This window comes from Phaethon aethereus (genome assembly GCF_964289735.1).
Source record: "Phaethon aethereus genome assembly, chromosome: 26".
Classification (NCBI taxonomy): domain Eukaryota; kingdom Metazoa; phylum Chordata; class Aves; order Phaethontiformes; family Phaethontidae; genus Phaethon; species Phaethon aethereus.
Window position 1 is genome coordinate 2,499,625 of NC_138602.1, and position 27,838 is coordinate 2,527,462.

The 27,838-nt window shown below is 46.7% G+C and overlaps 1 protein-coding gene across 1 annotated transcript; it reads left to right on the plus strand.

Annotated features, from left to right (window-relative positions):
- Window positions 1-10,160: 10,160 nt before the first annotated feature.
- ATCAY (ATCAY kinesin light chain interacting caytaxin) lies at window positions 10,161-20,584 on the plus strand (the record flags this gene model as incomplete). Its single annotated transcript, XM_082011090.1, has 11 exons — window positions 10,161-10,237; window positions 14,436-14,500; window positions 14,864-15,085; window positions 16,270-16,455; window positions 17,131-17,233; window positions 17,746-17,877; window positions 18,277-18,363; window positions 18,896-18,994; window positions 19,269-19,304; window positions 20,209-20,244; window positions 20,431-20,584. 11 exons carry the CDS (start codon window positions 10,161-10,163, stop codon window positions 20,582-20,584), a joined length of 1,197 nt encoding a protein of 398 aa, XP_081867216.1.
- Window positions 20,585-27,838: the final 7,254 nt, after the last annotated feature.

Below are 27,838 nucleotides of genomic sequence, written 5' to 3' on the forward strand. Positions count from 1 at the left end.
AGAAAATGACTCCGTAAACAAAAGTCAAGGGACACGGTCCTCACACAGACCACCCCACCAGGTTAGGTCAAGGGCTCAGCTTCCCTCAGATCTCTTTAGCAGTGGCCATAAGAGGATGCCCAGAGAATTGTAAGAACAAGACAAACGTATATGATACTACTTTAAGTCCTCTCCTGGTCTCCAGATGTTTCCAACTCAGAGGAACTCGAGCCAGATGTACTTAGTAACCCCTCAGCAATTTCTCCTACATGCGATTGCCCAGTCTCCTCTTAAACCCATATAAACTTTTAGCATCTACAGGCTCCTTCGACAACAAGATCGTGGGGCAAGATCCAGGGCTGTCAGTTGACATTGCTCCTTCCAGCTCTGGAGGACACCCCTGCCTGTCGGTGAGGTCAGACGGCATCACATCCTCTGTTCTTCAGAGCACGCAACCTTTGAGCGGCTGCCCAGGCCATCAGACACTGCCTCCCTCTCCAGCCAGGTGCTGGGAAATGAACAAAGACCGCAAGAGCCGGACTCATCCTAGAGAAGCTAAAAAAACAAGAAGGAACTTCCAAAATCTGCATCCTGCTGCACTTGAACAAAGAAAGTCCCACCCAGCCAAGCAGGTGTGAACGCAGCCAAGGACCAGGATGCTTTTCACCACAGCTACCTCGACGCTAAACAATCCGCACCCCGAGCCAGGGCCAGCCCCAATTCAGAAAAAAAAAAAGCAGCAGGTCGCTGGACAGCACTGCTTACGCCTTTCTGCATGTTTTTGTACCCAGGGAAGTCAAACAGGCAATCAGGGGAGTGAGGATTTGCTGCTGATCACCAGGGAGGAAGGTGTGGGTGAAATTTTCTTCTTTATGAGATGTAAACAAGCCCTGTGGAGCAGGTCAGGCCACATGATGCCCTCTTATCACGAGCCATTTCATTCTGCATAAACACCAGCCCCTAGGTCAGGGCCATAATCTCTCCCAGATGCCTTTGTCCATGGGCCTGATTTAAGGCTTCAAACCTAAAGTGGGGGATGAAATAATCCCCTACCCGCTGCCTTCTTCCTCTAGTGTCTCTCTTCTACCCCAAAACATATTTCCCTGGTGCAGGAGGTTGGAGAATGGTTCCTAGAGGAGGTGGCCATGGCTCTCCTCCACACCATCGGGGCTGTCACAGCAAGTGCAGAGCTGCTGTACGGCACTGCAGGCAACGAGGCTTTACCCTGATGCAGAGCCTGGGAAGGGAAGGCTGGGCCAGGGGCTGCTGCCCTGAATTGCTTATTAGGAGGTAGCCACAAGCCCTCAGCCTGTCAGGGAGCTTAACCTGACCCGTCAGTCAAGGTCTCCATTTCCCAGGCTCCATCCCCATCACAAATGAACTCGTCTTACAAAGCCCAGTCCAATGTGACAAGTGTTTGTACAGGACTAATGAATGTCTCCATCCCCAAGGACTTCATGGATCACTCAGGCACTGAGGTTCAGGCACACACACCGTTTCCCTTGCCGCATGCAGGCTTGCAAAGAGCTGCAGCCCTAATTCTGCCCCTCCGCAGGGAGCAGCCTGGCACGCTTTGAGCTATGCTCCTTCACACAAGGAACCTGCAGGCGGCAGGAACCGAAAGTGCCTGTCTGGAGGGGATGGCCGGTCCAGGAGCGAGGCTCTCGGGTCCTGCACAAGGATCACGCACCATCCTCCCAGGCCGGCTCTCTGCAGGAACGTCCACCAGATCAGCAAGCAACCACAGGATGCTTGCCTTCATGGTTTAGCCATGCAAACCATCTCCTGAGAAAGAAAAGAATCATTTTCTCATTTAAATGCCTTATATATACCAGGATTTGAGTAGGAAAACACCAGCGCCTCCCCTCAGGCCTCTCTTTATGTCACACCACAAATATCTGGTGCAACTCCCTCCACCTCTCTGAGGAGTCCTGGCTCTGCTGGATTTGCCTCCCTGAGCCTCTCTGGAGAGGTTCAATAGCCACAGAAAGCGACAGGGCCTGTCAGCAAACGGCTGCGATGCTGGGCTTGGGCCACGCATTCCTGACAGCCGCCTCTGCCCACGCAGGGCCCCTTCCAGCCCGGTCCTCGGGGCCCTATAACCTGGCAGCCTCCTCAGAGCAGACGTGCATTACCCCCATCCCACACAGCCCAGGCCGTGCTCCACCACAGGGCACTGCCGTCGGATGGGGAACCTGTGGCCAGGAAGGAACCGGCCTCCCCGCTGCCATGGTCAGAGGCTGGTGGGACCCAGGGGTGCCAATTCCCCCCATATCCCCAGCTTGGGCTCAGCAATGTCAGTGAAGAAGTCGGCTTCACAGGAGAGGAGGAAAGGTGCTGCCAGCATGGTCTCAGCTGGGAATCACGATGCCTTTGGTTTCCAGAAACATTGAGCACTTACCTCCCTTACCCCTTGGGAGATGCATAGCTTTATCAATGCAGTTGGCACACACCTAAATGGATTCTTCCTTCTCCACGCCGCTCTCCTTACGCCCTCGGCAGCTCCTGGGATTCATGCTCACTCATGCCTCTGGATTGCATGGAGATCTGGGGAGATCTGGGCTTTGCAAGAGCACGTAGCAGCACTAATGTCCTGCAAAAATCAGAGCGCAGGAGGCAGCAGTTAAAAGAGGCAGAAGCTCCGGCTGCTGCAGAGCCTGAGCACCCAACACGGCCTGGTCCACCGCGGGTCCCATCCCTTTGAACCAAATCCTTAGCAGTACCTGGTCCCCCCACACCTGAAAAGCCCCGAGGCAAAGGGCCTGATGCTACAGGGATGGGCAGAGACCCTCAGGGCAGCGGGAGGTGCATCACGGCACACCGACTTATTTCACACCAGTGCCCAAACGGGCTTTCGCTGGTAACGACCTTCAGTGCTGCCGCCCCCAGACTGCGAAGTGCGACAGTTGTGCTCTAAAAACGTCAACCGGAGAAGATAAACCTCCCAAGGAGAACTGGATGGAAGGAGAGGGTGTAGGGGTTTCCACATGTTTATTCTGTGGTCTCCAACTCTGCCAAGACCAAACTAAGCTCAATAGCATCGAGCACAGAGTACAGCCATGCCCGTGTCGGCACTGAGCTGCCCTACACAGGTCCAAGCCCTCCCCGCGCCCAAGCAAAGGAGAATTCAGATCTACAATAATTACTGTCGTTCAACAGGAATGAGGCTGATCCAATCCCACATTTCAAAGATCTAACAGATCCCAACGTCATCCCTCCTTCCCCAGCTCCTCTTCTTGGATTCCTAAAGGTGAAGCCTAGACCTGTGCAAATGGCTATCTATCAAAGAACAAAATTTAAAAATTAGGAAGAGGAAAAATTTTTCTCTTTAGGTCAACCCAGAACGAAACCTTTCTATTTGTCACAGCAAAACATTTTTTTTTCCCTTAAGTGGAGACAATGAAAACATTTTGTTCTCCCCAAAATAAAACATTTCTCTGCTTTCAAATGCATGTTTGAAGGCACTTGCGGTCCCCTGCTTCTTTAATTAAAGGCAGGCAAATTTCAAATGGAGAATGTCAGAGTGTAATAAAAAGTTAAAGCATTTAATTTCAAGCATATCTTAAACAAAGCCTGCAGTTTTTCATCCCCAAAATACTTAAGGGTTTTTTTCACTTCAAACTTTAGTTCAAGTTGTAAATAATTTCAAAGGAACCAAAATAACTTTTATTTTCCCTACAAACAAATGTTTCATCTTAATTTCAGCCAGGCTAGCTTAAAGTGATTGGAGCCAGACTCTTCTCAGTGGTGCCCAGTAAATGGACAAGAGGCAAGGGCCATGAGTTGAAATAGAGGAAATTCCCTTTAAACAGAAGAGAAATTTTATTTTATTTATTACTGTAAGGGTGGTCAAACTCCAGAGTAGGTTGTACAGAGCGGTTGTGGAGTCTCCATCCTTGGAGATAATCAAAACTCAACTGGACACAGCCCTGAGTGATCCAGTTCCTGTGATTTTGCACTTGAGTGTTTAAAATAAAATGCACGTTTCTTACCCTCATAAACAAAGAGAAAACCTGTAACCTCTGCCTGATCTGTAAGGGGGAAAAACAGAAGGCAGATTTGTAAAAGAGAAACCCACAGGCATTTAAAAGGAGCCATCCTGCGAGCAGCCTATCTGAACAAGCTGGATTTCTGCAGACCTTACGCCTCCTGCTCGGATCCTCCGGTGTCCGGTAAGGCGTAAACTCTGAAAAGCTTCTCCCCGAGCCAAGTATTCAAAGTGTACTGTGCCTGTGTGGATCCTCTGCAGCTTAGGAAGAGACTTAGCTCGTGCTGGAGCATTGCACTCATCAGGGCATCCGTTCCTTTCCTGGTCACCTGGGAAGACCTCGATAGCCCCACAAGCTTGAGCCTACTGTCAGCTTGCATTGAAACTGGCCACCATCAGCATTTGCTGGGTGCCATCAGCTGTGTCACCACCATGCAACAGGCTCAATAAACATGCTAGTGACTTCGGGAAAATTTAAGAAAATGCCCAAGCTTGTCAAAAAGGGGTAGAAAGAAGGGTAAACAGTCTATGGATATTAATTCTTTGGGCTTTTGGAGAGTGTTAGGATCTGTGGCCATCTCTGCCTGAAGACCTCTAAGAGGCTCAGGAGACAGGAGTGTGAATGGAGAAAGAGCTCTGAGTATGAAAATCTCAGCCCTGTTCATCCCTGGACCTCCCTCTCTGGGTTGCTCTGCCAGATGCAAACATTTTAATGTCATGGCCATTAAGAAAGACATTTTAAATGCCCTAAATTTCAACCAGACTCTTAGAAACTACACAGCCATGCATGCAAACTTTGCAAATGTGCATGCACATGAACAAGCCGCAGCCCTGCAGTGCGCACATCGCAGGCTCCAGCAGCCTGTCCCATACAGCGTTTGAGGAGGGTTTTTGTTTAGTTGCCGGGAAAGCTCCACAGCCCCAGTTTGCCCAGTGAGTGTCTCTTACTCCTTTGCTTTGCAAAGGTCCTTGGTCCAGCGGCAGGACCTTTTCAATACTGGCTTCTGAAAAAAGCATCTCAGCCCGTCTTTAAGGAGCCATCACTTACGCTGGGGCCAAACTTACCATTTCTGCTTTCCCCTTTGGAAAAAGCCAGTGGGACTGCTCAGCCCCAGCCATCTCCTGGTGCAAAGTGACATCTACAGCCCGATTCCCGCATCTCCCGTCGCTGCCAGAAGCGACATTTCCCGCAGGCTGGGGGAATCCACCGCCCTCCCGTGGCAGACTCCAAAACAGGTTGTCTTTGATTTCCACCAATGTACAAGAAACAGCTGGATTTGCTGTAATAATAATAATAGCAGCATTTTTGAACAAGTCAATCATTTCTATCACGGGTTCATACAGGTAGGAAAGTAATCTAGAGCTTTTGGGTTGTTGGTGACCTGCAGGACTGCAGAAAGTCCCCATCAGCACAAGCTCTCACTGCCTAAAAATGAGCATCAAAATCAGGGAAATAAAAGGAAGATGCTCACGTGACAATCTGTGTCTTTGCAAAAGTGACATACCGTCCTTCTCTCCCCCTCATGTGAGTATTTGGCTCACAGATTGGAAAAACACACTATTCCAGGTGAGAGGAGCGTGTGGAGATATGAAAGAGAATGGAGCAGAGTAAAAAAAAGCTTCTTGGGAAAACACCCAGCACTAGGAAGGCCCTGATCCTGCAGAATACATTCCCTTGCCTTGCTACTGCCTCCTCCAAATCGGCAGGACTCTGCAGGAGTTGGGCTCGGCACACGAGAATTCCTGGAGGAATTGCAGTGCTGGAAAATCATCTTGGTGCAGTATTCACTTTATACATCCCAGCATACGAAAAGAAAATGGAGTCCCAACAAAACCAGTTGGTCTGGCAAGCAGAGATGGGCTAACTCAACTCATCAGTATGTGCTCAATGAAATACCTCCATGACCAGAAGGATGGGGTTTGGAAAAACTACACTTGCTCCAAGTTGCAGGACTGCAGCCAGTAGATGGCATTCATATGCTATTGTATGCATACATACGCTATTATATTCTATCAGGCTTAAACTCCCTTGTAAAATACGGTAAGAGCATTTTTCATATAAAAATGAAGGTAAAAGGCAAATATTCACCTTAGCCGGAGATGACCCTGCTGACTTTGATAATTAAGTTTGGAGCCATCAAGTGTTACAGACTTCCTGGCATCTCTTCCTGTCCCCATGAATCTTCTGTCTGCTTCTAATGCAGAAACATATAATATAGATAAAGAAATATAATGCATCCCTAAAGCATCTGTAAATATCTTTTTTTATCCTGGACCACAGGGATGCCCAAAACGTGACATGCGAGCAAGGGATACTCCACCGTCCCTCTGAGGTCTGACCCAGGATCTACCAGGCTGACCATGCACATGGCTCGGAGCTACCAGCATTTGACTAGCACTGATGTGTGTTGCTTTCTTTATGGTGGCATCCACTGGATTGGGGAAATAGCGTCCTCAGCACCACATCCTGCAGGAGCCACTCATCCATCCACAGGGAACAACAATGTCCGCATGGAGCTACACCACTTGTGTTTGTAAGGGCTGGAAACGGGCCATCTCCCTGCCGAGGTACCATAGGTCCCCGTTCCCCGCACGTGGGACACGTGGGCACCCAGCAGGGACACGCGGTTACAGGAGAAGGATGGAATGGGTGAAGTGATGGGAGAGGCACGGTGTGTCCTAGGTGGGCAGCCAGGGAGTGTGCCAGAGCAGAGTCTTGCGAGACACTGACTTTACCTGCAGCGCAGCACATCAGCCCTTCTCCTGAGCCTGCAGACCTCGGCTGGCGCTGCCGAGACTGCACAAGAGTCAGGACCAAGACAAGACTCCTTACCGTAACCAAAAAAGAGGTGCAATAGGTAGAGTCCCGCTTCCACCACACAGCACTCCTCTGTCTCCCCACCGTGCACTGACTTTCAGATCCCCACAAGCCCCCGTGCTGACTGAACAGGCCTGAGAAAAAAAAAATAAATAAATCACATGCATCATTAGCAGATGGTTACAGGAAAATCCCAGGGCAGCAGGCACAGGCAGACTGCACAGCCCTGCTCTATCAGTTGATATAAGAGAGATTTCCTCTCTCAGACCATTTCTGCTAAGATTCAGAACACAAACCCTTGCACTTCCTTCACTGGGGGGGGTCACTATTAAAGCTGGAGCTACCTTCCTCTTTGTACAGCACCAAGCACATTGGCCGGATGATGCAAACACAAGGGGGATTTTTGACAGCAGACATCATCAAACTAACCCTGCCTCTACCAGCAGCGGCGTTGAGGCTTTGGCCTGAGCTGGCGGGAAGGCTGTGTGCTGGAGCCCAGGAACCAGAAAGCAGAGATCTGAGCCCAAGTCTGGAGCAGGTGAAAAATCACTGCTTCTTCATTCACTTTTAGATTTGCAAAGGAACCAGCGAAGGCGTCTGGCTCAAATGCAGTTACAGTCATCCTGAAAGCAAGGAACAGGAGCTGACCCCCCAGCACGAGGACGACCATCCACTGGGTCTGTCTGTACAGCCCCTGGCACCAGAAGGGAGACCAGTGCCTGAGGTTTAGGTAGAGATCAGCTCTGCACATGCAAGGCAAGATGGACCATTAGATCCTGCATCCTACCACACGCTGAGGCCACCTTTTACTTTCTCAGTGAATGATGCACTGTATTAAAGCGCCCTCCCCTTCCCACCCACCCCTCCCCAGCTCCCATGCCTCCTCTAGGACCAGATCCTGCTGGATGATGGGCATCCCTCGCTCCCACTGAACGCAGCAAAGAGACTGTGCTCAGCCCTCGGCAGCATCATTCATCCGGAGGAAGGGTGTAGGGAGATATTTGGTACCTTGCAGCCAATTGGAGCAGAGGTGACACTGAAAGGGGGGTGCTTTCAGCTCCTCTCTCCACCCATCCTCCATAACACCCCCCTCCCTGTCACCACTGCCGCCATCCTCCTCACACACAAAAGCAGTGCAATTAGCTGACTTAAGAGAGCCGAGGCTTAGCCAGCTGCAAGCGGAAAATAATAATAAAATACCTTGGAGGAGAGGGAGGCAGCAGAGGAAGCAGCAGCCATGGAAGAATACAAATAACTGCCCTCAATACCCACCCTGCCCCCAGCAAAATCCAAATCACAAAGCAACGACTGCTGTGAGAAAGGCCGACCTAGATGCATCCCCACACTCCTCCGCTGAGAAAGCCGCACGCATCTGCATCCGGATCCAGGCGCTGGACCTCCTGAGCAGCCCGTCTCCGTCGGGAGGAATGCCTGGCTGGGATACAGGCAGGATCTTCTTTGTTCCTCGTTAGCCACAAGCATCGGTGAGTACAGCATCATCTGGGCTTCCATACTGCTGGGCAATATTTGATATTGAGAAACCTCAGACTCCAGCCTGGGATTTGATTCAGCATCTTTCGTTGCTCTTCCTCCCTCCATGATACCTTCAGGGTTAGCAGAAAGCAGATGACAGTGGTGGGGAGGGGGAAGGGAAGGTGGGGTCTCTCTCAGCCCTGAGGTATCTCCTTCACCTGCATTTAGGGAAATCAAAAATGGAGACATGTGTGGCTGTGTCATGGGCATCGCATGCAGCCAGGTCCCTTAGTGAGGACAGAATACATAACATGTGTGCTGGGAGGAAAGGCTGAGAGACACCGGGCAGGGAGAGCACCCTGCAACGTTCACAGCCAGCTCTTCGCTTTGATTCCTATCTCTGCCAGCGCCTGTAATAAAGACGGATGCTGGATTTACTCAGGCCTCTACGTAGCTTCATTCCTTTAAAGCAGATACACACAGACAGATTTATCTCCCTCCAGATCATCATCAGCGACACCCTCTATAAATACAAGACTCCAAAGGAAGCAGAGAAAGCACTGGCTCTCTAGAAGAGCCTTACAGCAATGGGTCAAACTCTGCTAGATGCAGATTTCCCCAACACCAGGGGACAGACAGAGTAGCCCCATCCACTTGGGAAATCACCCTAGGTCCCTAAAAAAACCGCCCATGTTACTACCCAGCCAGTGCCTAGTGAGCTCAGGAAGAACATTCAAAACCATCCTGCAGCGGATGGGTTAATGCATGGGCCCAACACACAAGCTGATTTCACTTGAACAAGTTCTATAAGGCCTGACCTTGCCCCTCCGGGCTCAGGTGCTACTAAGCTCAGCTGCAGCAGCATCCAGCTGAGAGCAGCGTATCCGCTCTCTGACCAGAGCTGGTCCTGCAAGGACTGGTCCTGAGCCCTCAGCCGGACTTTGTTAGGAGCTGCAGGTGCAGTCCCTGGGAAATAGGTATAAAGGTATAATTTTTGCTGGCTGGCAGCATAGGAACCTTCTAGTGAAGGCAAACAATATATATGGTCCTAAGGGCCCCTCACACTGTTGGGGTGTTCGTATGAGCAAAAACAAGGCTTGCTGGATTTGAGCTTCTGTTCATACCAGTGCAGGAGAAAGCCCAGACTGGGAGCAGCACACCCATCTTGCCTCCATTTGAGGCGCTCCAGTTTTTTGGCATCTGCTTTGGTTTACCTGGGAGCAAGGCAGAGATGTGAATTCTTCGGGGGAGTGGAAGGACATTCAGCATCCCTGTGAAGGCCTCCTCACGCTCCTCCATTTCTCCCTGGGTGCAGGGACAAGCATGGGAATGGAGCCCAGGCCAGGCAGCAGTAGTCAGGAATTTCTCTTCAAAACCAAAACCATTAACTTCTGCCCAGGCCAGCAAAATAGAAACTGGTGCTACTGCCAAACCAGGCTGAAACAAGCTTGGGAGGAGCTCGCTCTTCTCTTCCCTTTCAGCCACACTTCATTTCCCTCAACAGAGGTGCTTGTTTATGTTGAGATTAGAATCAGAAGAGAAGTAGCAAGGGAAAAACAGGTGGACATCAGCCCAGACAGTGTTGATCCTCAGAGAGAAGAGCTAAAGTCAGAAGAGAGCAGAGCTATACCTTTTGCTTTGATCCAGGGACAACCTCACCTCCTCTTTCTTGTCCAAAGCATGTCAAGTAGCCACAAAACCCCATGTCCTTGCCTTGTTGCTTTTGCAAAACAAGCAGCTAACACACTGCTGCTCTGTGGAGAGAAGTATAGTATCAGCATACCCGCTCTGATTAAACGCTCCCCAGTCATGACGCTCAATGCCAACCTCTCTGTCTTCCACCTTTCAGCCTGAGCCCTTCCTCGAGGGAACCGCTGTATAGCCAGCCCCTCTCTGAGCACGATGGGAACCACGGAAGCCACTTTGCGGATGGAAAACGTGGATGTGAAGGAAGAGTGGCAAGACGAGGACTTCCCCAGGTTTGTCCCCTGCAAAAAAAAGCCAGGGAGAATTTTATTTCTTCCTGCAAGAAACCAGCAGGGCATGAAGCATGCAGGTCCCTCCCTCCAGCCCCAGAGGCAACAGGAATCTTAATTCCAACAGGGCAATTTTGGCCAGAGAACAGAGCTTTTGTAGCAAGGCTGCTCTGAATGCTTCAAAATTTTTGGGAGGCTTCTGGCAACCCTCTGTGAGCATGCCAAGGAGAGGGTAAGGAGCTGGGTGCGGAGGACAGGGAGATTAGTATGGATGGATGCATATAGGGATGGATGGACGGACTCCTTCCCAGTCTCTTGTTCAAGCAATGTCTCCCTAAACAGAGCAATGCTGCTTTGCCAGGAATTTGCCACAGGAAGCAGAATCATTGGGATGCAATGACCGCTGGCACTGACGTGCAAAATCTGAATGGTTGCAAACCTTGTAAGAAATGATGTGTGGGTGACAAGAAGGTGCCAAAGTGGCAGCTTTCACCTTCACGCTTTACTAACTGCACAGAGTGCCAAAAAAAAACCCCAACATGTAAGCTTAGTGTGCACTGAACTCCCTGCAGCCACCCAAAGGGTGCACCCACCCTCACCCCTGCTGCAGCACTGCCCCACACATCCAGCACTAACGCCCATGGCCCAGCAGCATCTCGCATGGCCAACACCAAGCCTTGCTGCAGCTGGGGTCCAGGCTGCTGAGAGGCTTTTCAGGGCTGTCTCACCCTATCCCAGCTGCAGCTGAATTCCCCCGAGCAGCCCACAGAGCCCCTGTATTTGCAGACAGTGGCACAGTATGCCGTGCGGGTGGGCATGCACAGCCCCTGCCATGCTAGAAAGGGTCTCCTGTTTGCCTCGGCACCGGCAGATGAGCTTAGCTCTGTTTACCCCGGGTCCAGCTGCATCACTAATCTAAGCACCTCTGTCCGGCAGCCCAGCAGCCGGCTCACAGGACATGGCTTGTCCTTCTGCTGGCCCCAGAGGTGGGCTCAGCCAAACCCCTGGGTTTCTAGGATGGATTTTTCTTTCCTCTGAGAGCAGAGCTGGGCAGAGCTTTGGGCTGATGGACCTCTGCCAACCTAAGGCTCCTCCAGAGCGCTCTGCTGACAGGCTTTTAATTGAGTAGAAGGGAAAGCAAGGTACAGAAAATAAAACATTGACCCAAGGCTCCCTAGAAAATCTGGGGACAAAGCTGGACTAACACCTGGACACCCATGCACTAACCCACACCATCATGTTGGAGCAGGAGCTCCCAGGCTTTTTTTCACACTTGCCATACAAGCAGCAAACTTATCCCAGCCGCAGCCAAGCCTTCAAGCGGCATTTCTTCTGCAGCACCCACAGCACCAAACAAGGGCAGCATCGCGCCTGCCTAGCAAACGAAGCACAGGGAGAGGCAAAGAGATGTGACCATGGCTGGGTGGCAAGCCAGTGGCAGGGACAAGGCCAGAGCCTACAAACAAGCTCCTCAGCCTGCTGATAGACCGCTGCAGAGGTATTAAATCAGGAATGATGTAAGTGAAATAAAAGCCCTAACAACCACAAGGCAAATGAGTGCTAGCTGTGTTTAAATGGCATTAAAAATAAATAAATAATAATTTTCAGGACACTTCCCCCAGAAGTGTTAAAATAATAGGGCAGAAGCTGCTGCATGTGGGACAGCAGCTCTCTAGCAGATGATTTGCTGCATAGCTATTTTTGCTTAGCTGTGATTAACCAATCTTGCCACAAAAAAAAAAAAAGTATCCTAGACAAAGATCTGGGCTGGGGGAACGGAATTCAGCTGCTCATTAAGGACACAAGGCGACATCCCCACCCCTCCCCGAGAGCTGGTCTGCAGAACAAGCTCCTGCCTTGCAGGTTGCAAAGGTGCAATGCCGAGGCACTGAGCAAGCGGAGAGGAAAGGGTCCCCACTCCTGCTGCTCCCTGAAGGTTTAGCCTCCTGCTGACAGTCTGTCTCAGCTGTTTGTGCAAGTGCTGCCCTGCGATGATGCTGTAGCGGTGCCCTGGGGCGGATGCAGGAGCATGCTCACTCCATCACGCATCCATCGGATCACGGTCGGTGAAGGCTCGGGGCTGGTTGAGGCCTGAGAAAAGGTGCTTATAGAGGGGAAGCTGGGCAGCACGCTATCAGCAGAAAGCAAAATGGTGGCACCCGACCCTTAGCAAACCTGCTTCATCCAGAAAATTTGGCATCTGGGGCTAGCTGCATTGGGAAGGAAGATTTGCACGGGAGACTGGGAGGTAGTGATTCGACCATCCTTTGGGAAGGTAAGAAAGCCCTTTTCTTCACCTCTGACTCTTCAGTTGCTTTTCTTAGATGAATCCTAGCATCAGAGAGCAAAGTGCCTGACTGCAGCACATACTCGGGTACAGCTGGGCCTTTCCCCCCCTCTTTTGATGCTGTATCACCCGGTTGTGCCAGGCGCCAGCTCTGTCAGATAAACAAGCAGCCAGGCCCTGTTCAAGACAAAAGCAAATGGGAGGAGGAGAGGCTGGAGGGGGACAGAGGATCTTTCTGACTGCTCAGGAATATTGTGGCTGCCCACAGGGCCTGGGTGCTGCATGAGCCTTTGATCAGGTCTCCAGCTCTCATAAATATACAATAACCAGCTAAGAGAGGATTATCCTTTAATCTAAATATTTATAGGGTTTAATTTGGCTGGTGGCTCTGGTGTCACGGCAGCTCAAAGAGGAGCCTTTGTAGGGCTGTATCCTCCTGTGGACTCGGAGGTACCGGTCCCCATCATCTCCCTCCCTGCCATCGCTGGACCATAAGGCCAGCAGCTGCTGGACCCCATCCCTGCACACAGTCCCATCCCCAGTCTTACAGCACTGCCTTAAAACTGCTGGGGTTTCCCCCACATTTCACCCCAGGGCTGTCCCAGCACTCAGGATTTTACATCTGGAAGCATGAGCTCTTCCCCCTGTTGAGGGGGGAGCTTCCAGCAAGGGGCAGGTGAAAAGGATGGCTCAGAAGGTCCCTCTTAATGAGGCTTTCGACAACATGAACTTGCCATGGGGTTGGTGGGGTTTGGTCATGCTGTGCAAGAAGTTTCAAACCCAGCTAATGCCAGGGGACAGGCACAAGTCCCAGCTCAAATTAAGGGGAAAAGCGTCCAGAAAGTGTCTAGCTCAGGGCAGGCAGTGTACTGCTCAGCCACCCGCTAGCTTTCCTCACCGCAGTATTGGGGCCAGATTCTGACTTCATTTACCCCAGTGAGGGTCGAGAACAACTCTGGCAACTTCCAAAGGGTGACAGCCATATAATGAGATTGGGCATTAGTAGGAAAGCCAACTTCTACATCAATTGATGCTTCCAGTCTCCAGCTGGAGGCACAGCAACTTATACCAAGAGGATGCAGGAGCCAAGCAGGAGAAGCTGCAAACTTTGGCCTGGGCCGTGGAGCCCCAGAAAGGGAGCGGTGGGTCAGCCTTTGGCTCTGAAATAGGGATTTGAGTGCTGGTGCCTGGATCTTAGCTCAGAATGAACCTGCTTCCAAACCTCAGCAGGGTTTGGGTATCACCGTCAGCTTTTGTCAAACGGGGGCTGAGGTGAGGATGGAGTGACAATTCTGGGATCCCACTGAAGGTTTGATCCTCGCCTTGAACACTGACTGCCTTAGAGCAAGGCAGCTGCCTCCCGGGAGAGCTGGTTGTGGCAGGTACTATTGGATAAAGTTTTGCTGCGCTGCAGCTGGGGCCTGTGGCAGAAGGCAACTGCAGAAGATGTTCCCTGGCACCCTTGATGAGGAGCCCTAGAGCTTGGCACTGCCTCTCAAACTTCTGACGGAGGTAAAAATGGGGATAATATGGAGAGACTGAGGATGTTACCCGGCTCTTCTGGGGACAGGATTTGTTCCCATGGCCCTGGGCAGGATTTTCCAGTCTCTTGCCTGAATGGCAGCATGAGAGATGTATTGGGGGATAAATGCAGGGATAGTTTGGGGGTTACTGGGGCTTGCACAGTGCTCCAGTAAGAAAGCACAGCTGCTGGGCTGCTCGTGGGCAAGTCACCTGAGGGCATGCCTCAGGCTGAGCTCACAGGCAAAAGGGAAAGGGCAGAGCACACATGGGGATTGTACATTTTTCCCTGATGTTCCCAGTTCTCTCTACCGCCTGCCACGGAGTGGCTTTCTCCTCAACATCACCTGTTATCTCCTGTCTTTTTACCTCTGCATCTTGGCTTGCCTGCAGACCTCTTCCAGAAGAGACGGGGATGGAGTCGCTGGGCAGCCCTACAGAAGACGAGAATACATCCTGTAAGTACCAGCCTGCCTAATCAGGATCTCAAAGGAAAACAAGCCTATGGGAATGTCAGCTTGCAGTTAGGGTGAAAGCCAGTTCCCTTGGAGTATCTGCAAAAACTCCCACGTGGGAGAGGAGACCAGCAGATATTTGAATTTGCTAATCTTTCACAAGAAGCTGGGGGAGGAAATACATATCTTAGAAGTGTGGGCACTTTTATCCAGCCATACTTGCAGGCGTCCAGTACCTCCCAGCTATGATCCACCACCCTTAGCTTCCAAAACCATAGCCTGAAATATGCATAGTGAAAGTACCACGTCTTGCACTAAGGATGCAGGACAAGGACAACTTGTCAGTTATTTTCCTTTTAACTCCAGCTCCCCCAAATACTTTAAACTTTAATGGGACGCATCGTAAGCGGAAGACACTTGTTGCACCTGAAATCAACATTTCCCTGGACCAGAGTGAAGGCTCCATTCTCTCCGATGACTTCCTGGACACACCAGATGACCTGGACATTAATGTGGATGATATTGAAACTCCTGATGAGACAGATTCCCTCGAATTCCTGGGGAATGGGAATGAACTGGAATGGGAAGGTAAATGGCCGGTTCTGGGTGAATGTCTGCAGGGGCTGGGGCTTTTTTTTGCTTCCTGTTAACCACCTTTGACACCACTCAGCATCAGCAGCTGAGGACTGACTTCCTCAGCAGAGAAGCACAGCACACAAAACCAAGACCCATCTTTCACACAGTGTCTGCCCCACCAGGACCCCAGCAATAGCTCAGGAGTCTCCGTGCTGCTATCTCAGCACCTCCATGTGGGGAGAGTGTGGGTAGAAGTAGTTCAGGGACTTGCAAACACTGGTTTAGCCATAATTCAGGATAAGGCATAAGGCTGTGGGCACACATGCCCTGCCAGCTGCAGCTGGGCTACCACCCCAGGCTGGACGGTGTTGCCTGCTCAGCTCTGCCAGTAGAGCTACTACATGAATGTTCCAACGTCTTGAATAACATGGTCTTTGCTAACCTGGCTGATTTTGACTGAATCAGGCTAAGAAGGACTCATGCAAGCAGCTCTTCTAGCAGATCAGAAGACAACCAGCACAGGCAGTGCCCTCTTCAGCCAGTATAGATGGATCAGAAGGGAGATCCAGCAAAAAGTCCAGTGCCCAGTCTGTGACTGCAGGTACTATAAACAGCATGAGATGTTAAGCTCATTTCTATTACAATTTGGCAATGGAGTAAGGTTTTTAAGAACCACAAATTTACACAGATCAAAGCTGCAGATGAAACAGATGATCCTCAGCCCATGGTTGTTACCGTCTCTTATTGCACACCAAAGTTCTTGCAGAGCCTCTTCGTACATTATAGAATAGAATCATAGAATCATTAAGGTTGGAAAAGACCTCTAAGGTCATCAAGTCCAACTGCCAATCCAACACCACCATGCCCACTAAACCACATACCCCAAGTTCCACGTCCACACGGTTTTTTGAACACTTCCAGTGATGGTGACTCCACCACCTCCCTGGGCAGCCTGTTCCAATGCCTGACCACCCTCTCAGTGAAGAAATTTTTCCTAATATCCAGTCTAAACCTCCCCTGGCACAACTTGAGGCCATTTCCTCTCATTCTATTGCTAGTTACCTGGGAGAAGAGACCAACATCCACCTCACTAAAACCTCCTTTCAGGTAGTTGCAGAGTGCAATAAGGTCTCCCCTCAACCTCCTCTTCTCCAGACTAATTATATTAAAGGTAGAAATGTTTCTTCCTTTTCCAGATGACACTCCTGTAGCCACAGCCAAAAACATGCCTGGGGACAGTGCAGACCTGTTTGGGGATGGTGGTACAGAAGACGGGAGTGCTACTAATGGACGGCTCTGGAGAACTGTCATCATTGGAGAGCAGGAGCACCGCATCGACCTCCAGATGATCAAACCCTACATGAGAGTGGTGACACACGGAGGTGAGGGGGAGGGAGGCCTAATCCTGGCTTGCTGGATTTATTTCAGTCCACCTTTGTCAAGCTGGAGAGGATGCCATGACTGATTGCTTTGACTGTCTTTAGGGAAACATTGCTAGTTGTTTTGTACCACTATGTGGCAGATAAGCACAAAAGCACTCAGCTCATGCTAAAAAGCGTATAGCAATGTTTCAATAAACAAAAGTAGGGATAATGCTGGCTCTGAGCAAGACTGAATATACCCTGATCCTCAGCCCTGGCTGTGGGCAGAGTTGCCAGTGATGAAGGGACTGCAGGTGCTTAATCCCTCTGTAGTTCGGTGCCTGAGCTGTCTCTGGAGGCACAGCTAAAGGACAATACATCCTCAGTCTGTGACCATTTCTGAAATCTGAGCAAAGCCAAGCAACAGCACAAGGCAGAGCTCCCAGCTCTGTGGTTTGACACACACAAATTCCTTCCCTGAACCCCACATGCATGTTATAGCCAAAACCAGGATCAGAGGCGAATCTGATTGTGAAAGAGGTCCATAAGAGGGACAAACACTTACCTAGAGCTGAACAGAGGCTCAAAAACCAGTCCAGGCCCAAATCTGGCAACACATCTTCACTATTTTTCCTTCAACTCTTGTATCTCCCCCTGGAAAGAGTCACTGATGCTGCCTGACTCTTTCTTTCCCAGGATACTACGGAGAAGGTCTCAATGCCATCATCGTCTTTGCTGCTTGCTATCTCCCAGACAGTAACCTGGCTGATTATCACTACATCATGGAGAATCTCTTCTTGTAAGTGTCTGGTCAAGGTCTATGAGGGAAAGGAGGGCAAAGAAAGTAACTCGGGCTCTGGGGAAGCAGTTTCCATGTACTCATTGCATCAGGAACCACAGCTGGAAAAAAGTTTGAATCCAGGCCAAACATACCCAATGTGCAGCATTTGCATCTGAGTCCAGTAAGTCAAAGCATTCAAACATTCAGCGTTAATTATGCCAGTGATGGACTCCTAAGTAGGCTAGGGCATATGTATAGAACACTGACCAGCTGGGAGATGCTACTGCTAGGCAGAAGAATGGCACAGGGATGTCCATCAGTGTATGCACTATGCCAACACATACCAGTGATCCCTCAGAAATCCCCATTATGCATCCTGCAGAGGTGCCAGGGGAATCTGAAACCTTTTCCAAGGTCTACAAAGAAAGGGTCTGTAGGCCTTTTGGGGTGACGCACAGACACTTGAAGAAAACCTCAACTGACCTTTTTTGAGTCTCATGTCCCCATTGCCTTTGATCACCACCCAACAGATATGTGATCAGTAGTCTGGAGCTGCTAGTGGCTGAGGACTATATGATCGTATACCTCAACGGAGCAACACCCCGGAGGAGGATGCCAGGCCTTGGCTGGCTGAAGAAATGCTATCAGATGATAGACAGAAGGTGAGAATCCTGTTAGCATTGCCTCTCTATTCTTCCTGGTCCTCTTCCCCTGCTTCCTCACAGCATTCCCAGCCACCTTCCTCATGCCCCAGATTCTGTAATTTCTTCCTCTGTCACAGCTGTCTGACTTACTCCAGGCTCTCTTCATCACCTCTTCTCCTCTCATATGCACCTTCACAGAGATCACACTAATACAGCACCCAAGCAAAGCAGTGATCCTCCAGCCTGCCAAGTCTGAGCTTAAGTAGGGTTCCTAAGGCCATGGGCAGGGCTTTTGTCTGGAGACACCCAGCTGAGGCTGGTGAGCATCATAACACTTATTACTGCCCTGACACATTACAGGTGAGTTTGAGAAAAGGTACTTTGAATCTGACTTTCTGTCCCATGGCTTTTCCACAGGCTGCGTAAAAACCTCAAAGCATTGATAATTGTGCATCCTTCATGGTTTATCCGGACAGTGCTGGCTATATCCAGACCCTTCATAAGGTAAGTATAGCATAGTTATAATGTAAAATGTACTAAATATAGTACCCAAACTTGGCTGATTTTGGAGTGGAAGTTTAATCTCATGAATCCGATCTTAAGCTCACCTTTAACTAGTGCTGGCCAAGATGGGGCTGTTCATCATTGTCCTACATTGTCCTATACCTCTCTGATACTTCGAAGGACAACTCTAGAGGTGGTTTTAGGAGATGCTATGGTGGTCTGGATCCAGACCAAAGTCTGTCCTAGTGGGGAGCACATAAAGATTTACTGGGAAGTGCAGGAATTGTGGTCTTTTTTCGCTCCTACAGATATTGAGAAGCAGGGGTCAAAGCAAAGTGAGGTACAGTAATGTGGCATCTCACCACAATTTTTAGCCACCAGCATATTGGCACTGGGAGGAGATGGGTATGCTCAGACTACAGAGGATACAGAGATGCAGAATTCCTTGTTTCTATCAGGAAAATTCTGACTTCCTATGGAGATAACATCCAAACCAGACCTCAAGCACACACTCTTTCTCTCTCTCTGCCAGCGTGAAGTTTATCAATAAGATCCAGTATGTCCACAGCCTGGAGGAACTGGAGCAACTCATCCCAATGGAGCACGTGCAGATTCCAGACTGCATCTTACAGTGAGTATCAGAGGGATCCTGGGGCACACATAGCTCTGAGGAGGTGCAGGACAAAAATCCCCTGTAGCAGGATATTGTGTTGAGTCAAAAGCCATGTATTGGAAGCACAGAGCCTGGGGCAGACCTTGTCTTACTCATATACTGGTGCCAAGCAAGAGCCTGCACACTGTGCTAGTCTGCAGTTTCTGTCACCTTCAGAGCAAACATTGCATTTTACTAAAGGTGAACAGTCCTGACTGGGTAACATTTAAAGAATGTTTCCTGTTTGTTGCAGATATGAAGAAGAGAGGATCAAGGCCAGAAAAGAAAGGTAAAATTAATTTCGGGGGGAAGGGGGTTGGAGAGTGGCTTCATTTTATTGGGATGTTGTTGCTTTCTCTCATCATTATTTGTGTTATAACCAGTCAATTCTGTGTTCCTTCTACCGTGATATCCCACACAGCCTATATTTACTTTCTACTGATTTTCTCAAAATAAGCAAAATTGCAGTAGGGAGGAGAAGCTTGATTAAAAGGTTATTTATCCATAGAACTGTTCCTTTTAATCCCACAAGTGCATACATCCTGAACATGCACTGTATGTGCTAGCAGAGGTCATCAGAAATCACTCTGTGTATTAAAATGGCACATTTTCCCCCATATGACCATGTAAACTGACCTTAAAGTGAGAACTAGCACTTATTTTAAAAGCCACTTCATTCTGCTAGAGTGGTATAAAGATGGCCATTAGTTTATAGTTTGTTTTGTTTCATTTTCTAGACCCATCCCATCACCGGTGATTTAGGTTAGAAGTGCTGGCCGTAAACAGTGATAACAGTCAGCTCTGCTAAAAGCAAAAGGCGATCACGGACAGAGGAAAGACGAGCTGGGTCAGCACAAGAGCGATGTGCTATAACGACACCTCCTCGTGCTGGTGAATTGAATGGGAGATGCCAGTTTGGGAAGATTCAGTTCATTAGCTGCTGAAAAGCAAGTTGTCCAGCCTGAATTAGTCAGCTACCACCTCCCTGTAGGGCCAACAGAGGCATCCTGAGAGCCCTGGGATTACCAAGGCTGCACATCACAGGGACAAGAAGCTAACAGGCATTTCTGATCAGACCTGTAACCTCTGTCTGAGGTCCAGCTATCTATGTCCCTAGAAAGGCCTTAGATACTCTGCCCTTTTGCACTGCTTGCCTCTAGATGATAGATTTCAAATGTGATTTGTGTTTACAGGGCAGAAGAGAAACAAGACATGGCTGAGAAAGAAAGGTAACTACTCTTTTTTATTTATCCTGCACTTACAAAAGAGCTTAAACATTCTTTCGTGATGGGAATGGTCCTATTGCTCAGTAGCACCCCTGGGCAGCCAGGCTCTGCACTCTCAGGAGGTGTTTGGACCCAACAGGACATTTCTAAAGTGTCTGGGAACCGATAAAGCCTCTCTTCTCCCTACAGTGACCTGTGCCATCACTTTTGTGATGTTACTGACCTTCACCTATGCGAATGGATTCCTGACACAGCTTTTTACCTCTGTAAAGCTAGTGAACCCATTTGGTCATGGACCAGAGCCAGAGGCACCAGGGAACGTTCTCCTGACATTCAGTTGTAGCATTTGCACGATGGTGCAATGCAGAGTGCCAAATACTGCTGTCAGGCACATCCTGGGTGTGCGTAAAGGCAAGATACGAGGCTGTAACATTAGATGGGAAGGAAAATTCTAGGGAGGTTTGGAAGACAGTGTCAAAATCCTATGCCAGAATAATTTGGCCTGGTTTTGACTCTGCTTCAGCGTGATCTAGCCTCCCTTTTCTTATTCTTTCTAACTAGCTCCTGAGGGGAAACAGTGCATATTTCTACTATTATCTTGCCAGAGAAAAAGGAGCTTTGATCACAATTGCCATTGGATGAGTCTGAATTGTTCTGAGAAACAAATGGGACCTCAGGGCCAAAAGACAGGGTAGATAGTTTGTGGTGGAGATTCACTTACTGTTGTGCTGGTTCTCTTCCAAGCAGGCCTGTGCCCCCAGCAGAGGATCAAGAAACCAGGTTTGATTTGTACCTCACTCTTTGGTTTGTCTCTCTCTATGTGATAGATTTCATAGCGTTTGTAATCCACTAACAGGAAAGGCAAGACGGGGTTAGACCCGGGACCTCTTTAGCCACTCACCTAGCACAAGAGAGGCATCAGCCACTTTGCAGCAGTGGGGTAGGAAACTGGGAAGCTGTTGACAGCTTCACCCCACCACAGCACGGCTGCAGTTGCAACCACAAGCACTGCAGCTTGTCCCAAAGCACGGGCCGCTCACAACTACAGCTGCTATGGAGTCACTTGAGAAAAACTGTCCCTCAATAAATTGGTATTTGCCGCATGGTAAAGGTGTGCACATGGGAAGTTACTGCTGAACTGCCTTTATCCTACAGTAACTTTTTCACAGTCCTGTGCACTTGGGAAAAAACCTTAGAAGAAGAAGAAGCAAGCCCATTAAAGCTATGAATGACATTACCTTTGGCCCTGGTACGCTTTTGTAGAGGATTACACCCAAACATACTCATATTTTTTGACATAGTGGGAATAACAAAATTTATACTACAATTTGCTTTCTAAAAATAACTCTGTCTTTCTGTTCCTTCCCAGCATGTCATGAATCAAAGTAGAGTGGAATGAATGGAGTAGAAGAATGACGCAGCCTGGCACTCACCCACGTAAATGACCTTTTGGTATAAGACCTTGCAGCCATCTTATTCCAAGTTCTGTAAGATCATGGAGCCTGCCTCCCCTGTCTCCAAGATGCAAAGTCCTTTAAACTTTTTGGAAACATTTTACTTTAACAAAAAAATCCACAAAACAAAACAAGCCAAGAATAGCACTTTTCAGGACAGGTTCCAGTATGTTTCAATAACGGTCTGTGGAGAGCTATTAAGTAGTGCAAATAGATACCATGTTTCCTATTAGTGAATTAAGAGCATCCTGTAGTCCATTAGTCATCAGCCCAGAAAGAGATATATTTTTTGTTTAAATTATAACCCCTTCCCCTAACTTGCTGCTGGCCAGCACTGAGACATTTTGCTTTAAACTGCACATCCAGTTTCCTCTACACAGACATTACAACAGCGATTGCCCCAGGGAATAACTAATATAGGCAATGAAAAGAGTGTATTTTCGTCCTTTCTATAGCCACTGCATGTTTCTTTCTGAAAATATCAAGTACCCACTGGTCTAGGCACCTCTTCCAGCCCTGACCGCCTTAGTTAATTCACTGCCAGTTCCTCTTATTAACTCACACCGAACCATTCCTATGAGTAAATGCCATGGCTTTTTCCTGATTTGTTCTGTCTCAGTTTGTAAGGCACTCTGATAACTTTGAAAGAGGGTCCCATGTGGCATGGCAGCCAACACAGAACCTTTTAAGAGCAACTTCTCGTGTCAACACACACACCCCAAAAAGGTCTGGATTTAAGAAGGAGCCTTACAGACAGGAAAGTTTTTCACGCCTTGTCTTTGTATTGATTTCATGACACTGGACAATCATTCACTATTAATACCTCCTATTGCAGAGACAAGCTGCTAAATATTTCGAATTTCCTACTTGCTGCCCCTGGGTAATGAGGGTCTCATTTATAAACGTACCTGCCTGGGAAAAAGCCAGATGGAGAATGCTGCAGATGTGGAGGCAGGAGACTGTGTCTGGGTTCAGCTTCTCAGTTAGCCAAGAGATGCAGGCATGATATTGAGACTCTGAAATGTGTAGTTTGGACTCATGAGGATTCTGTGAGCACAGGAGGGAAGAAAATTTAAGAAACAGCTATCTGGACAAAATAATTGGAAACTCACAATTTCACCAAAGCCATCTTACATAAACTGTCTCAAATACAGCAGGTAAAACCCCTTGCAGACAACTGCAGATGAAGAATTACCTCCATATTTCACCACTTAAGGAATATTTCAAGCCTGGCAACCCCGACCCATGGCTATTGGAAATTACCACTGCTTCACTCAGCTCTGAAATCCCCTGGAGGACAATTCTGGCAAAGCAAGATTTTCCTCAAGATAGGGATGTCTCCTCTGTATACATAAAGCTTCTCTTTTTTCCTTTCAGTAAATAAAACTACTACAGATGAGATCTTTATTTTCCTGAATGCTACAAAGGAATACCAAATATGCATTCTAATTTTACTTCTCATTTGATATATGTTTTTCTCATGCGCTTCAGTCACAGATGTACTTACCAAACAGACCTTTGCATGAAGAACAGAGCACTGCATCCACAGCATTAACCCTAGAAGCTGAAGAGGGTAAAAAACTCCATCTTCTGTCTCACCGGCACGTTAATAATAAGCACCAAGCAAGCATTGACCTCCACGGCTTTCTAGAAATTTCATTATGAGCCAGTTATTGACAAAGTGAATTCTACGCTACAAGGGAAAAACAGCACTTTGCGTTTTTTGGAGTTTAGGTTTTATGCCAAGTAACACCACCCTGCAAAAGGCATTCTGTCCTAAGCTTTCCAAACAGGCAGCAGACATCTGTTTCGAGACAGAAGCAGCAGTCAGAAATTTTCAAACATTAATGTGTTAACCTGATCTGCAAAGCTGGGTATCCTTTTTCACACATGGTCTGTCGGATGGACTAAACGAACCCACTGAAATTAAGAAAGGACTCTTCTGATTAAATTAATTTTAGCTCATACTATAAGCAATCACAAATCTCCTTGTAGTATAACAGTATGCAAATTCACTATCTCCCACTGATAATAATTAAACCTAGATTTTCTTTTTTCCTTTTGAGGCCATTTTTATGCATTTAGATTAAAAAATCATCTGCTATGCTTTCCACAAAAGAATGCAATTTCAGTTGGACACTGAAAGGGAAGTTTACAATTCTATATTGTTTATATGTTTATAAACATATTATTATGTTTAATAATGTTTAAAAGTACAAGTCTAGAAACCTTATATACATCTGTAGTTAGGTTTTTGCATCAGTGGAAAATGCTCACAACATCATGGAAAATACTGCTGTTACGGAATACATGGATGTGGAAGATAAGAAAGCTCAATCACGTTTAGTCTTGGGACCTGAAGAAATAGATTGCTTCCTGATCCTCAGCAGTAACCATACCAGAAGAATGTGGGTTTTGGTTGCTTTGTTGTTTTGGGGTTTTTTTTAAAAAAAAAAGACACTGTGTCTACATTTTCAGAAAAACTACAGAATGAGCGGACCTGAAGATGAAACTTCATTTTTTTTTCAGGTAATTCCTTCAGGGCAAGGTTAAAAGTTCATCTGTGAAAAGGACAGATTACCAGTTTCATTTCAAGACGTGAAGGAAGTTGGTTGTTTGAATACAAAAGTCAATTTGTAACTTCTTTGAAACAATTTTTCAAAAAGTGCACTTTCTGATAGAGCACTCTAAGTAGTATGCACTATATTTTAATTTTTAACAAAATTTTGTGAGTGTATAAATTTTATGTTCCTGGATAGGTGGATGTCTATATGTCTTTTCAACGTAGAAAAGAACCTGCAACCCATGATGGATAAACTATCGCTAAACATAAGAAGTGCATTTTTATAGCAACAAAAAAACCAAGTATCGTTAACTTCTTTCAGACAGCGATGTTAGATGCTACTTGAAACCAAAGTAGCTACAAATTCTTTGGCAGAAACACAAAACCAATCAAGTTGGCAGTGTCCCTTTACCAAATAGCAACATATCTAAGTTTGATGTTGATAGACCGGCGCAGGCTTCAAACAAAACCGGATCCACATGCTATAATAAACGCACCACCAAATATGCTGCATTCATCTTTAGAAGGTCATTACAAATTTGGATCCACCTCCCGGTGGAGGCAAGAGATTGACAGTGACTCTCAAAGGACAGCTGATGAAAGTTTCGGCAACTGCAGGCAGACGATATAATTGCATTGGTGGGGAGTTGTCAACCAGTGGCTTAAACCCAAGGACTTACCTTACACAAAAGTCAAGCAGTGACAATAGACCAAACAGAAATCTGAGGTGACTGAAGCCATTTTACAAATTTCTTTGCCAGTTCCTTAAAGAGAGCTGCTCTCAAAGCCCATTTGTGAAAGGGTTTACCGGCCAAGCTCTACATTTCCACTGGAGATGCAATTTATAAGAGAAATATACTATACCAGCAAAAAAAACCCCATTACTAGTAAAAGTGCATTTACGTTAGGACTTTTGCCAGTATATACACATGTGTTTAAAAAATAAAATTAAATAAACTACATCCTTTTAGCAATACTGCTATACTGGTCAATGTTCCAAATGTATACCAGGCCTTGCTTCTGCCTCATAAAAACATCTCCAAAGGATAAATATTTTGACTTATGAAGGTACTGTACTATATCAAACAGCAGGTCTTATCAACATTATTCTGGTCTTGGATTCTACGTTTCATGAGATTTTCTAATGGTGAATCCATGGATAGCCACACTTTAGCTGCAGAAATATTTATTTTACGCCCATGTTAGCATACTCACAAAAATCCTGGTATTCTTACTCACAGTCTAATTAATGGCTGAATTTCAAATTTCACCCAGCACCAGCCTACAAACTGAAAAATCAGATCCCTTCCTGTACAGTTGATGACGAACTAGGAAATACCTTCCCATCTCTTTAAGGTAGTCACAGGCCTTGACCTAGCCTTCGGAAATGCAGGCACTTGTCACTGCATTTTGCAGCAACCATCATATTTATACAGTTAAACTACTTTGTTTTGGTACATATAGGAATCATCCAGATTTGGGACTGTCCAGTAATTTTCATTTTGATTCATAAGGAAGACACAGGAAATAAAACTGAGATGCTGCTGCATATTCAAGTTGGATAATTAATACAACTTCTTCTGTACAGTACTGTGTAAATGTGAGTGGATATTTAGAGCATACCTCACTGCAATTTTTCCATCTATTTTTTCCAAAGATTATTTGCTTACAGGTGTGCATACACATGTATGAGAAAGCCTAAGTGGTAGAGGTTTTAAAAGCAACACATCTTCAATTTTACATATCTAGGAATGAAAAAACAGAAGACTTAATGAAATGCTGGTGGCAATAGGCTTGGATTGGCCTGACAGCAGGTGAAATGTAAAGGAAAAATTGCTATAAATACAAAAGCACATGTTTTCTCTTTTGTATTTCCATATTTACTGGCAGTCAAAAATGCAGCATGCTACTGGTAAAGTGAATTTTAAAAAGTCACCATGACAATATAACATAATCTATCTCAGTTTCTTTTTTCCTTTGTAGTGGGCCCTTTTAACCCAAACTTACATGTAAAAATGTGTGAACTGTCATTTTTCTAAAGTGTTTGTAGTTAGGTGGTTTATGCTAGAAGACATAGATTGCTGTTAAGTATGTATTATTATTTTTGCTTTGTATTATTCCATAAGAATCTGTGGATATTCAATTAAAATGAGACTAATCCTTAAGCAAAAATGCATACCCCTTTCTTTGTCAGTACCTTTTATTTAGACTTTGGTTCCATATGGAAAATACAATAAAAATTTTTGTTTGTATGCTATTCTCTTGAATAAAGCAGGTCAAAGGCCTCCCTGGCAAGTATGATACTGCAAAATGAACCTCTCAGAATATTTTTTCTAAAATAATTTCTATTCTATCAATATGACATATGGTCTTTCCAAGTTTCCCTCAGTGTTATGCTTTCGAAAAGAGTAATGGAAAATTGGGTTTCTATCAACCTGTACAGAACCATACTTGCATCAGTTTTTTAATCTCACATTATATTTACATATCTTTTTATACTCAAATTGATAAAATTATTGGGAATTAACTTGTAAAAACACACCAAAAAAAAACCCAAACCTCAAAGCTGTTTAAACAGAAAAAAAACCCAAACACGTATAAACAAGTATTTACAGGAAAATGCCTGAGATGTCTAATTTGCGTGATTTTTAGATAGGTTATTCATATATTTCAATTAATGAATTGTAAGTATGAATACACACAAGTCTAATCCTATAACAAGCATTACTGTATTCATGCTGTGAAATAATTAATTCAGGAAATGCATATTAGTTTAAATGAGTACATATTCACAGAGCTACAATTTTGATGTATGTATGTATGAAAGCAGATTTTTTTGCTATGATTTTATTTTCACAAAAAAATTCTACCCCAATCATATTGGGATCGACAACATTTTTTTCTGCTCATCCTCTCTGCTTTTTGTTAAATTTCTATACAGAAGTTTGTAGAAGGAATTGCAATGCTCAGTCTCAGTTATAATATTCTGAGCCTTGAATTAAATCTGTGTGCACAGTAACAACATAGGAACCTGTAGTTCCAGAAGCGTAACAGTAGTGTGCTGCTAACCCCAGGCAGCATACTATAAAATCCTGTAGTGACTTGCTTTTGCAGCGCCTCTGAGGTAAGGTACATGTTTTCAGGTTATGAATGAAACACTGCTAAAACATTTCAAGTGGCCTCACACCAAAAGGCCACTCGCCTCAGTGGTGGGTCGTGAAGGAATCTGGTCAATGCTGACAAAAAAGGAGACAGCGAGTCTTGCTTGAGGTATGCCAAAACCCAGCTCTAAGCACAAAGAATGCAACCAATACAGCAGACAAAGTTCAAAAGCTCATGGTGTTATGACTACACCACGCCACAGGAAATAGGATTAGCTGCTACCCTACCAAAGCAACAGAGTTTCCCCATCAGAAGACAAGATGTCCTTCCTCAAAAGAAAACATACCCTTTAATCACCCTTCACCGTAGTTTTCCATTAGCCTCACTGTATTCCTCTCTTTCACTGCTTGCAATTTTCTATTATTATTTTCATTTAGCAGTCTTTAAAAGCTAAGAATATTTCCTAGAAGAGGCATTT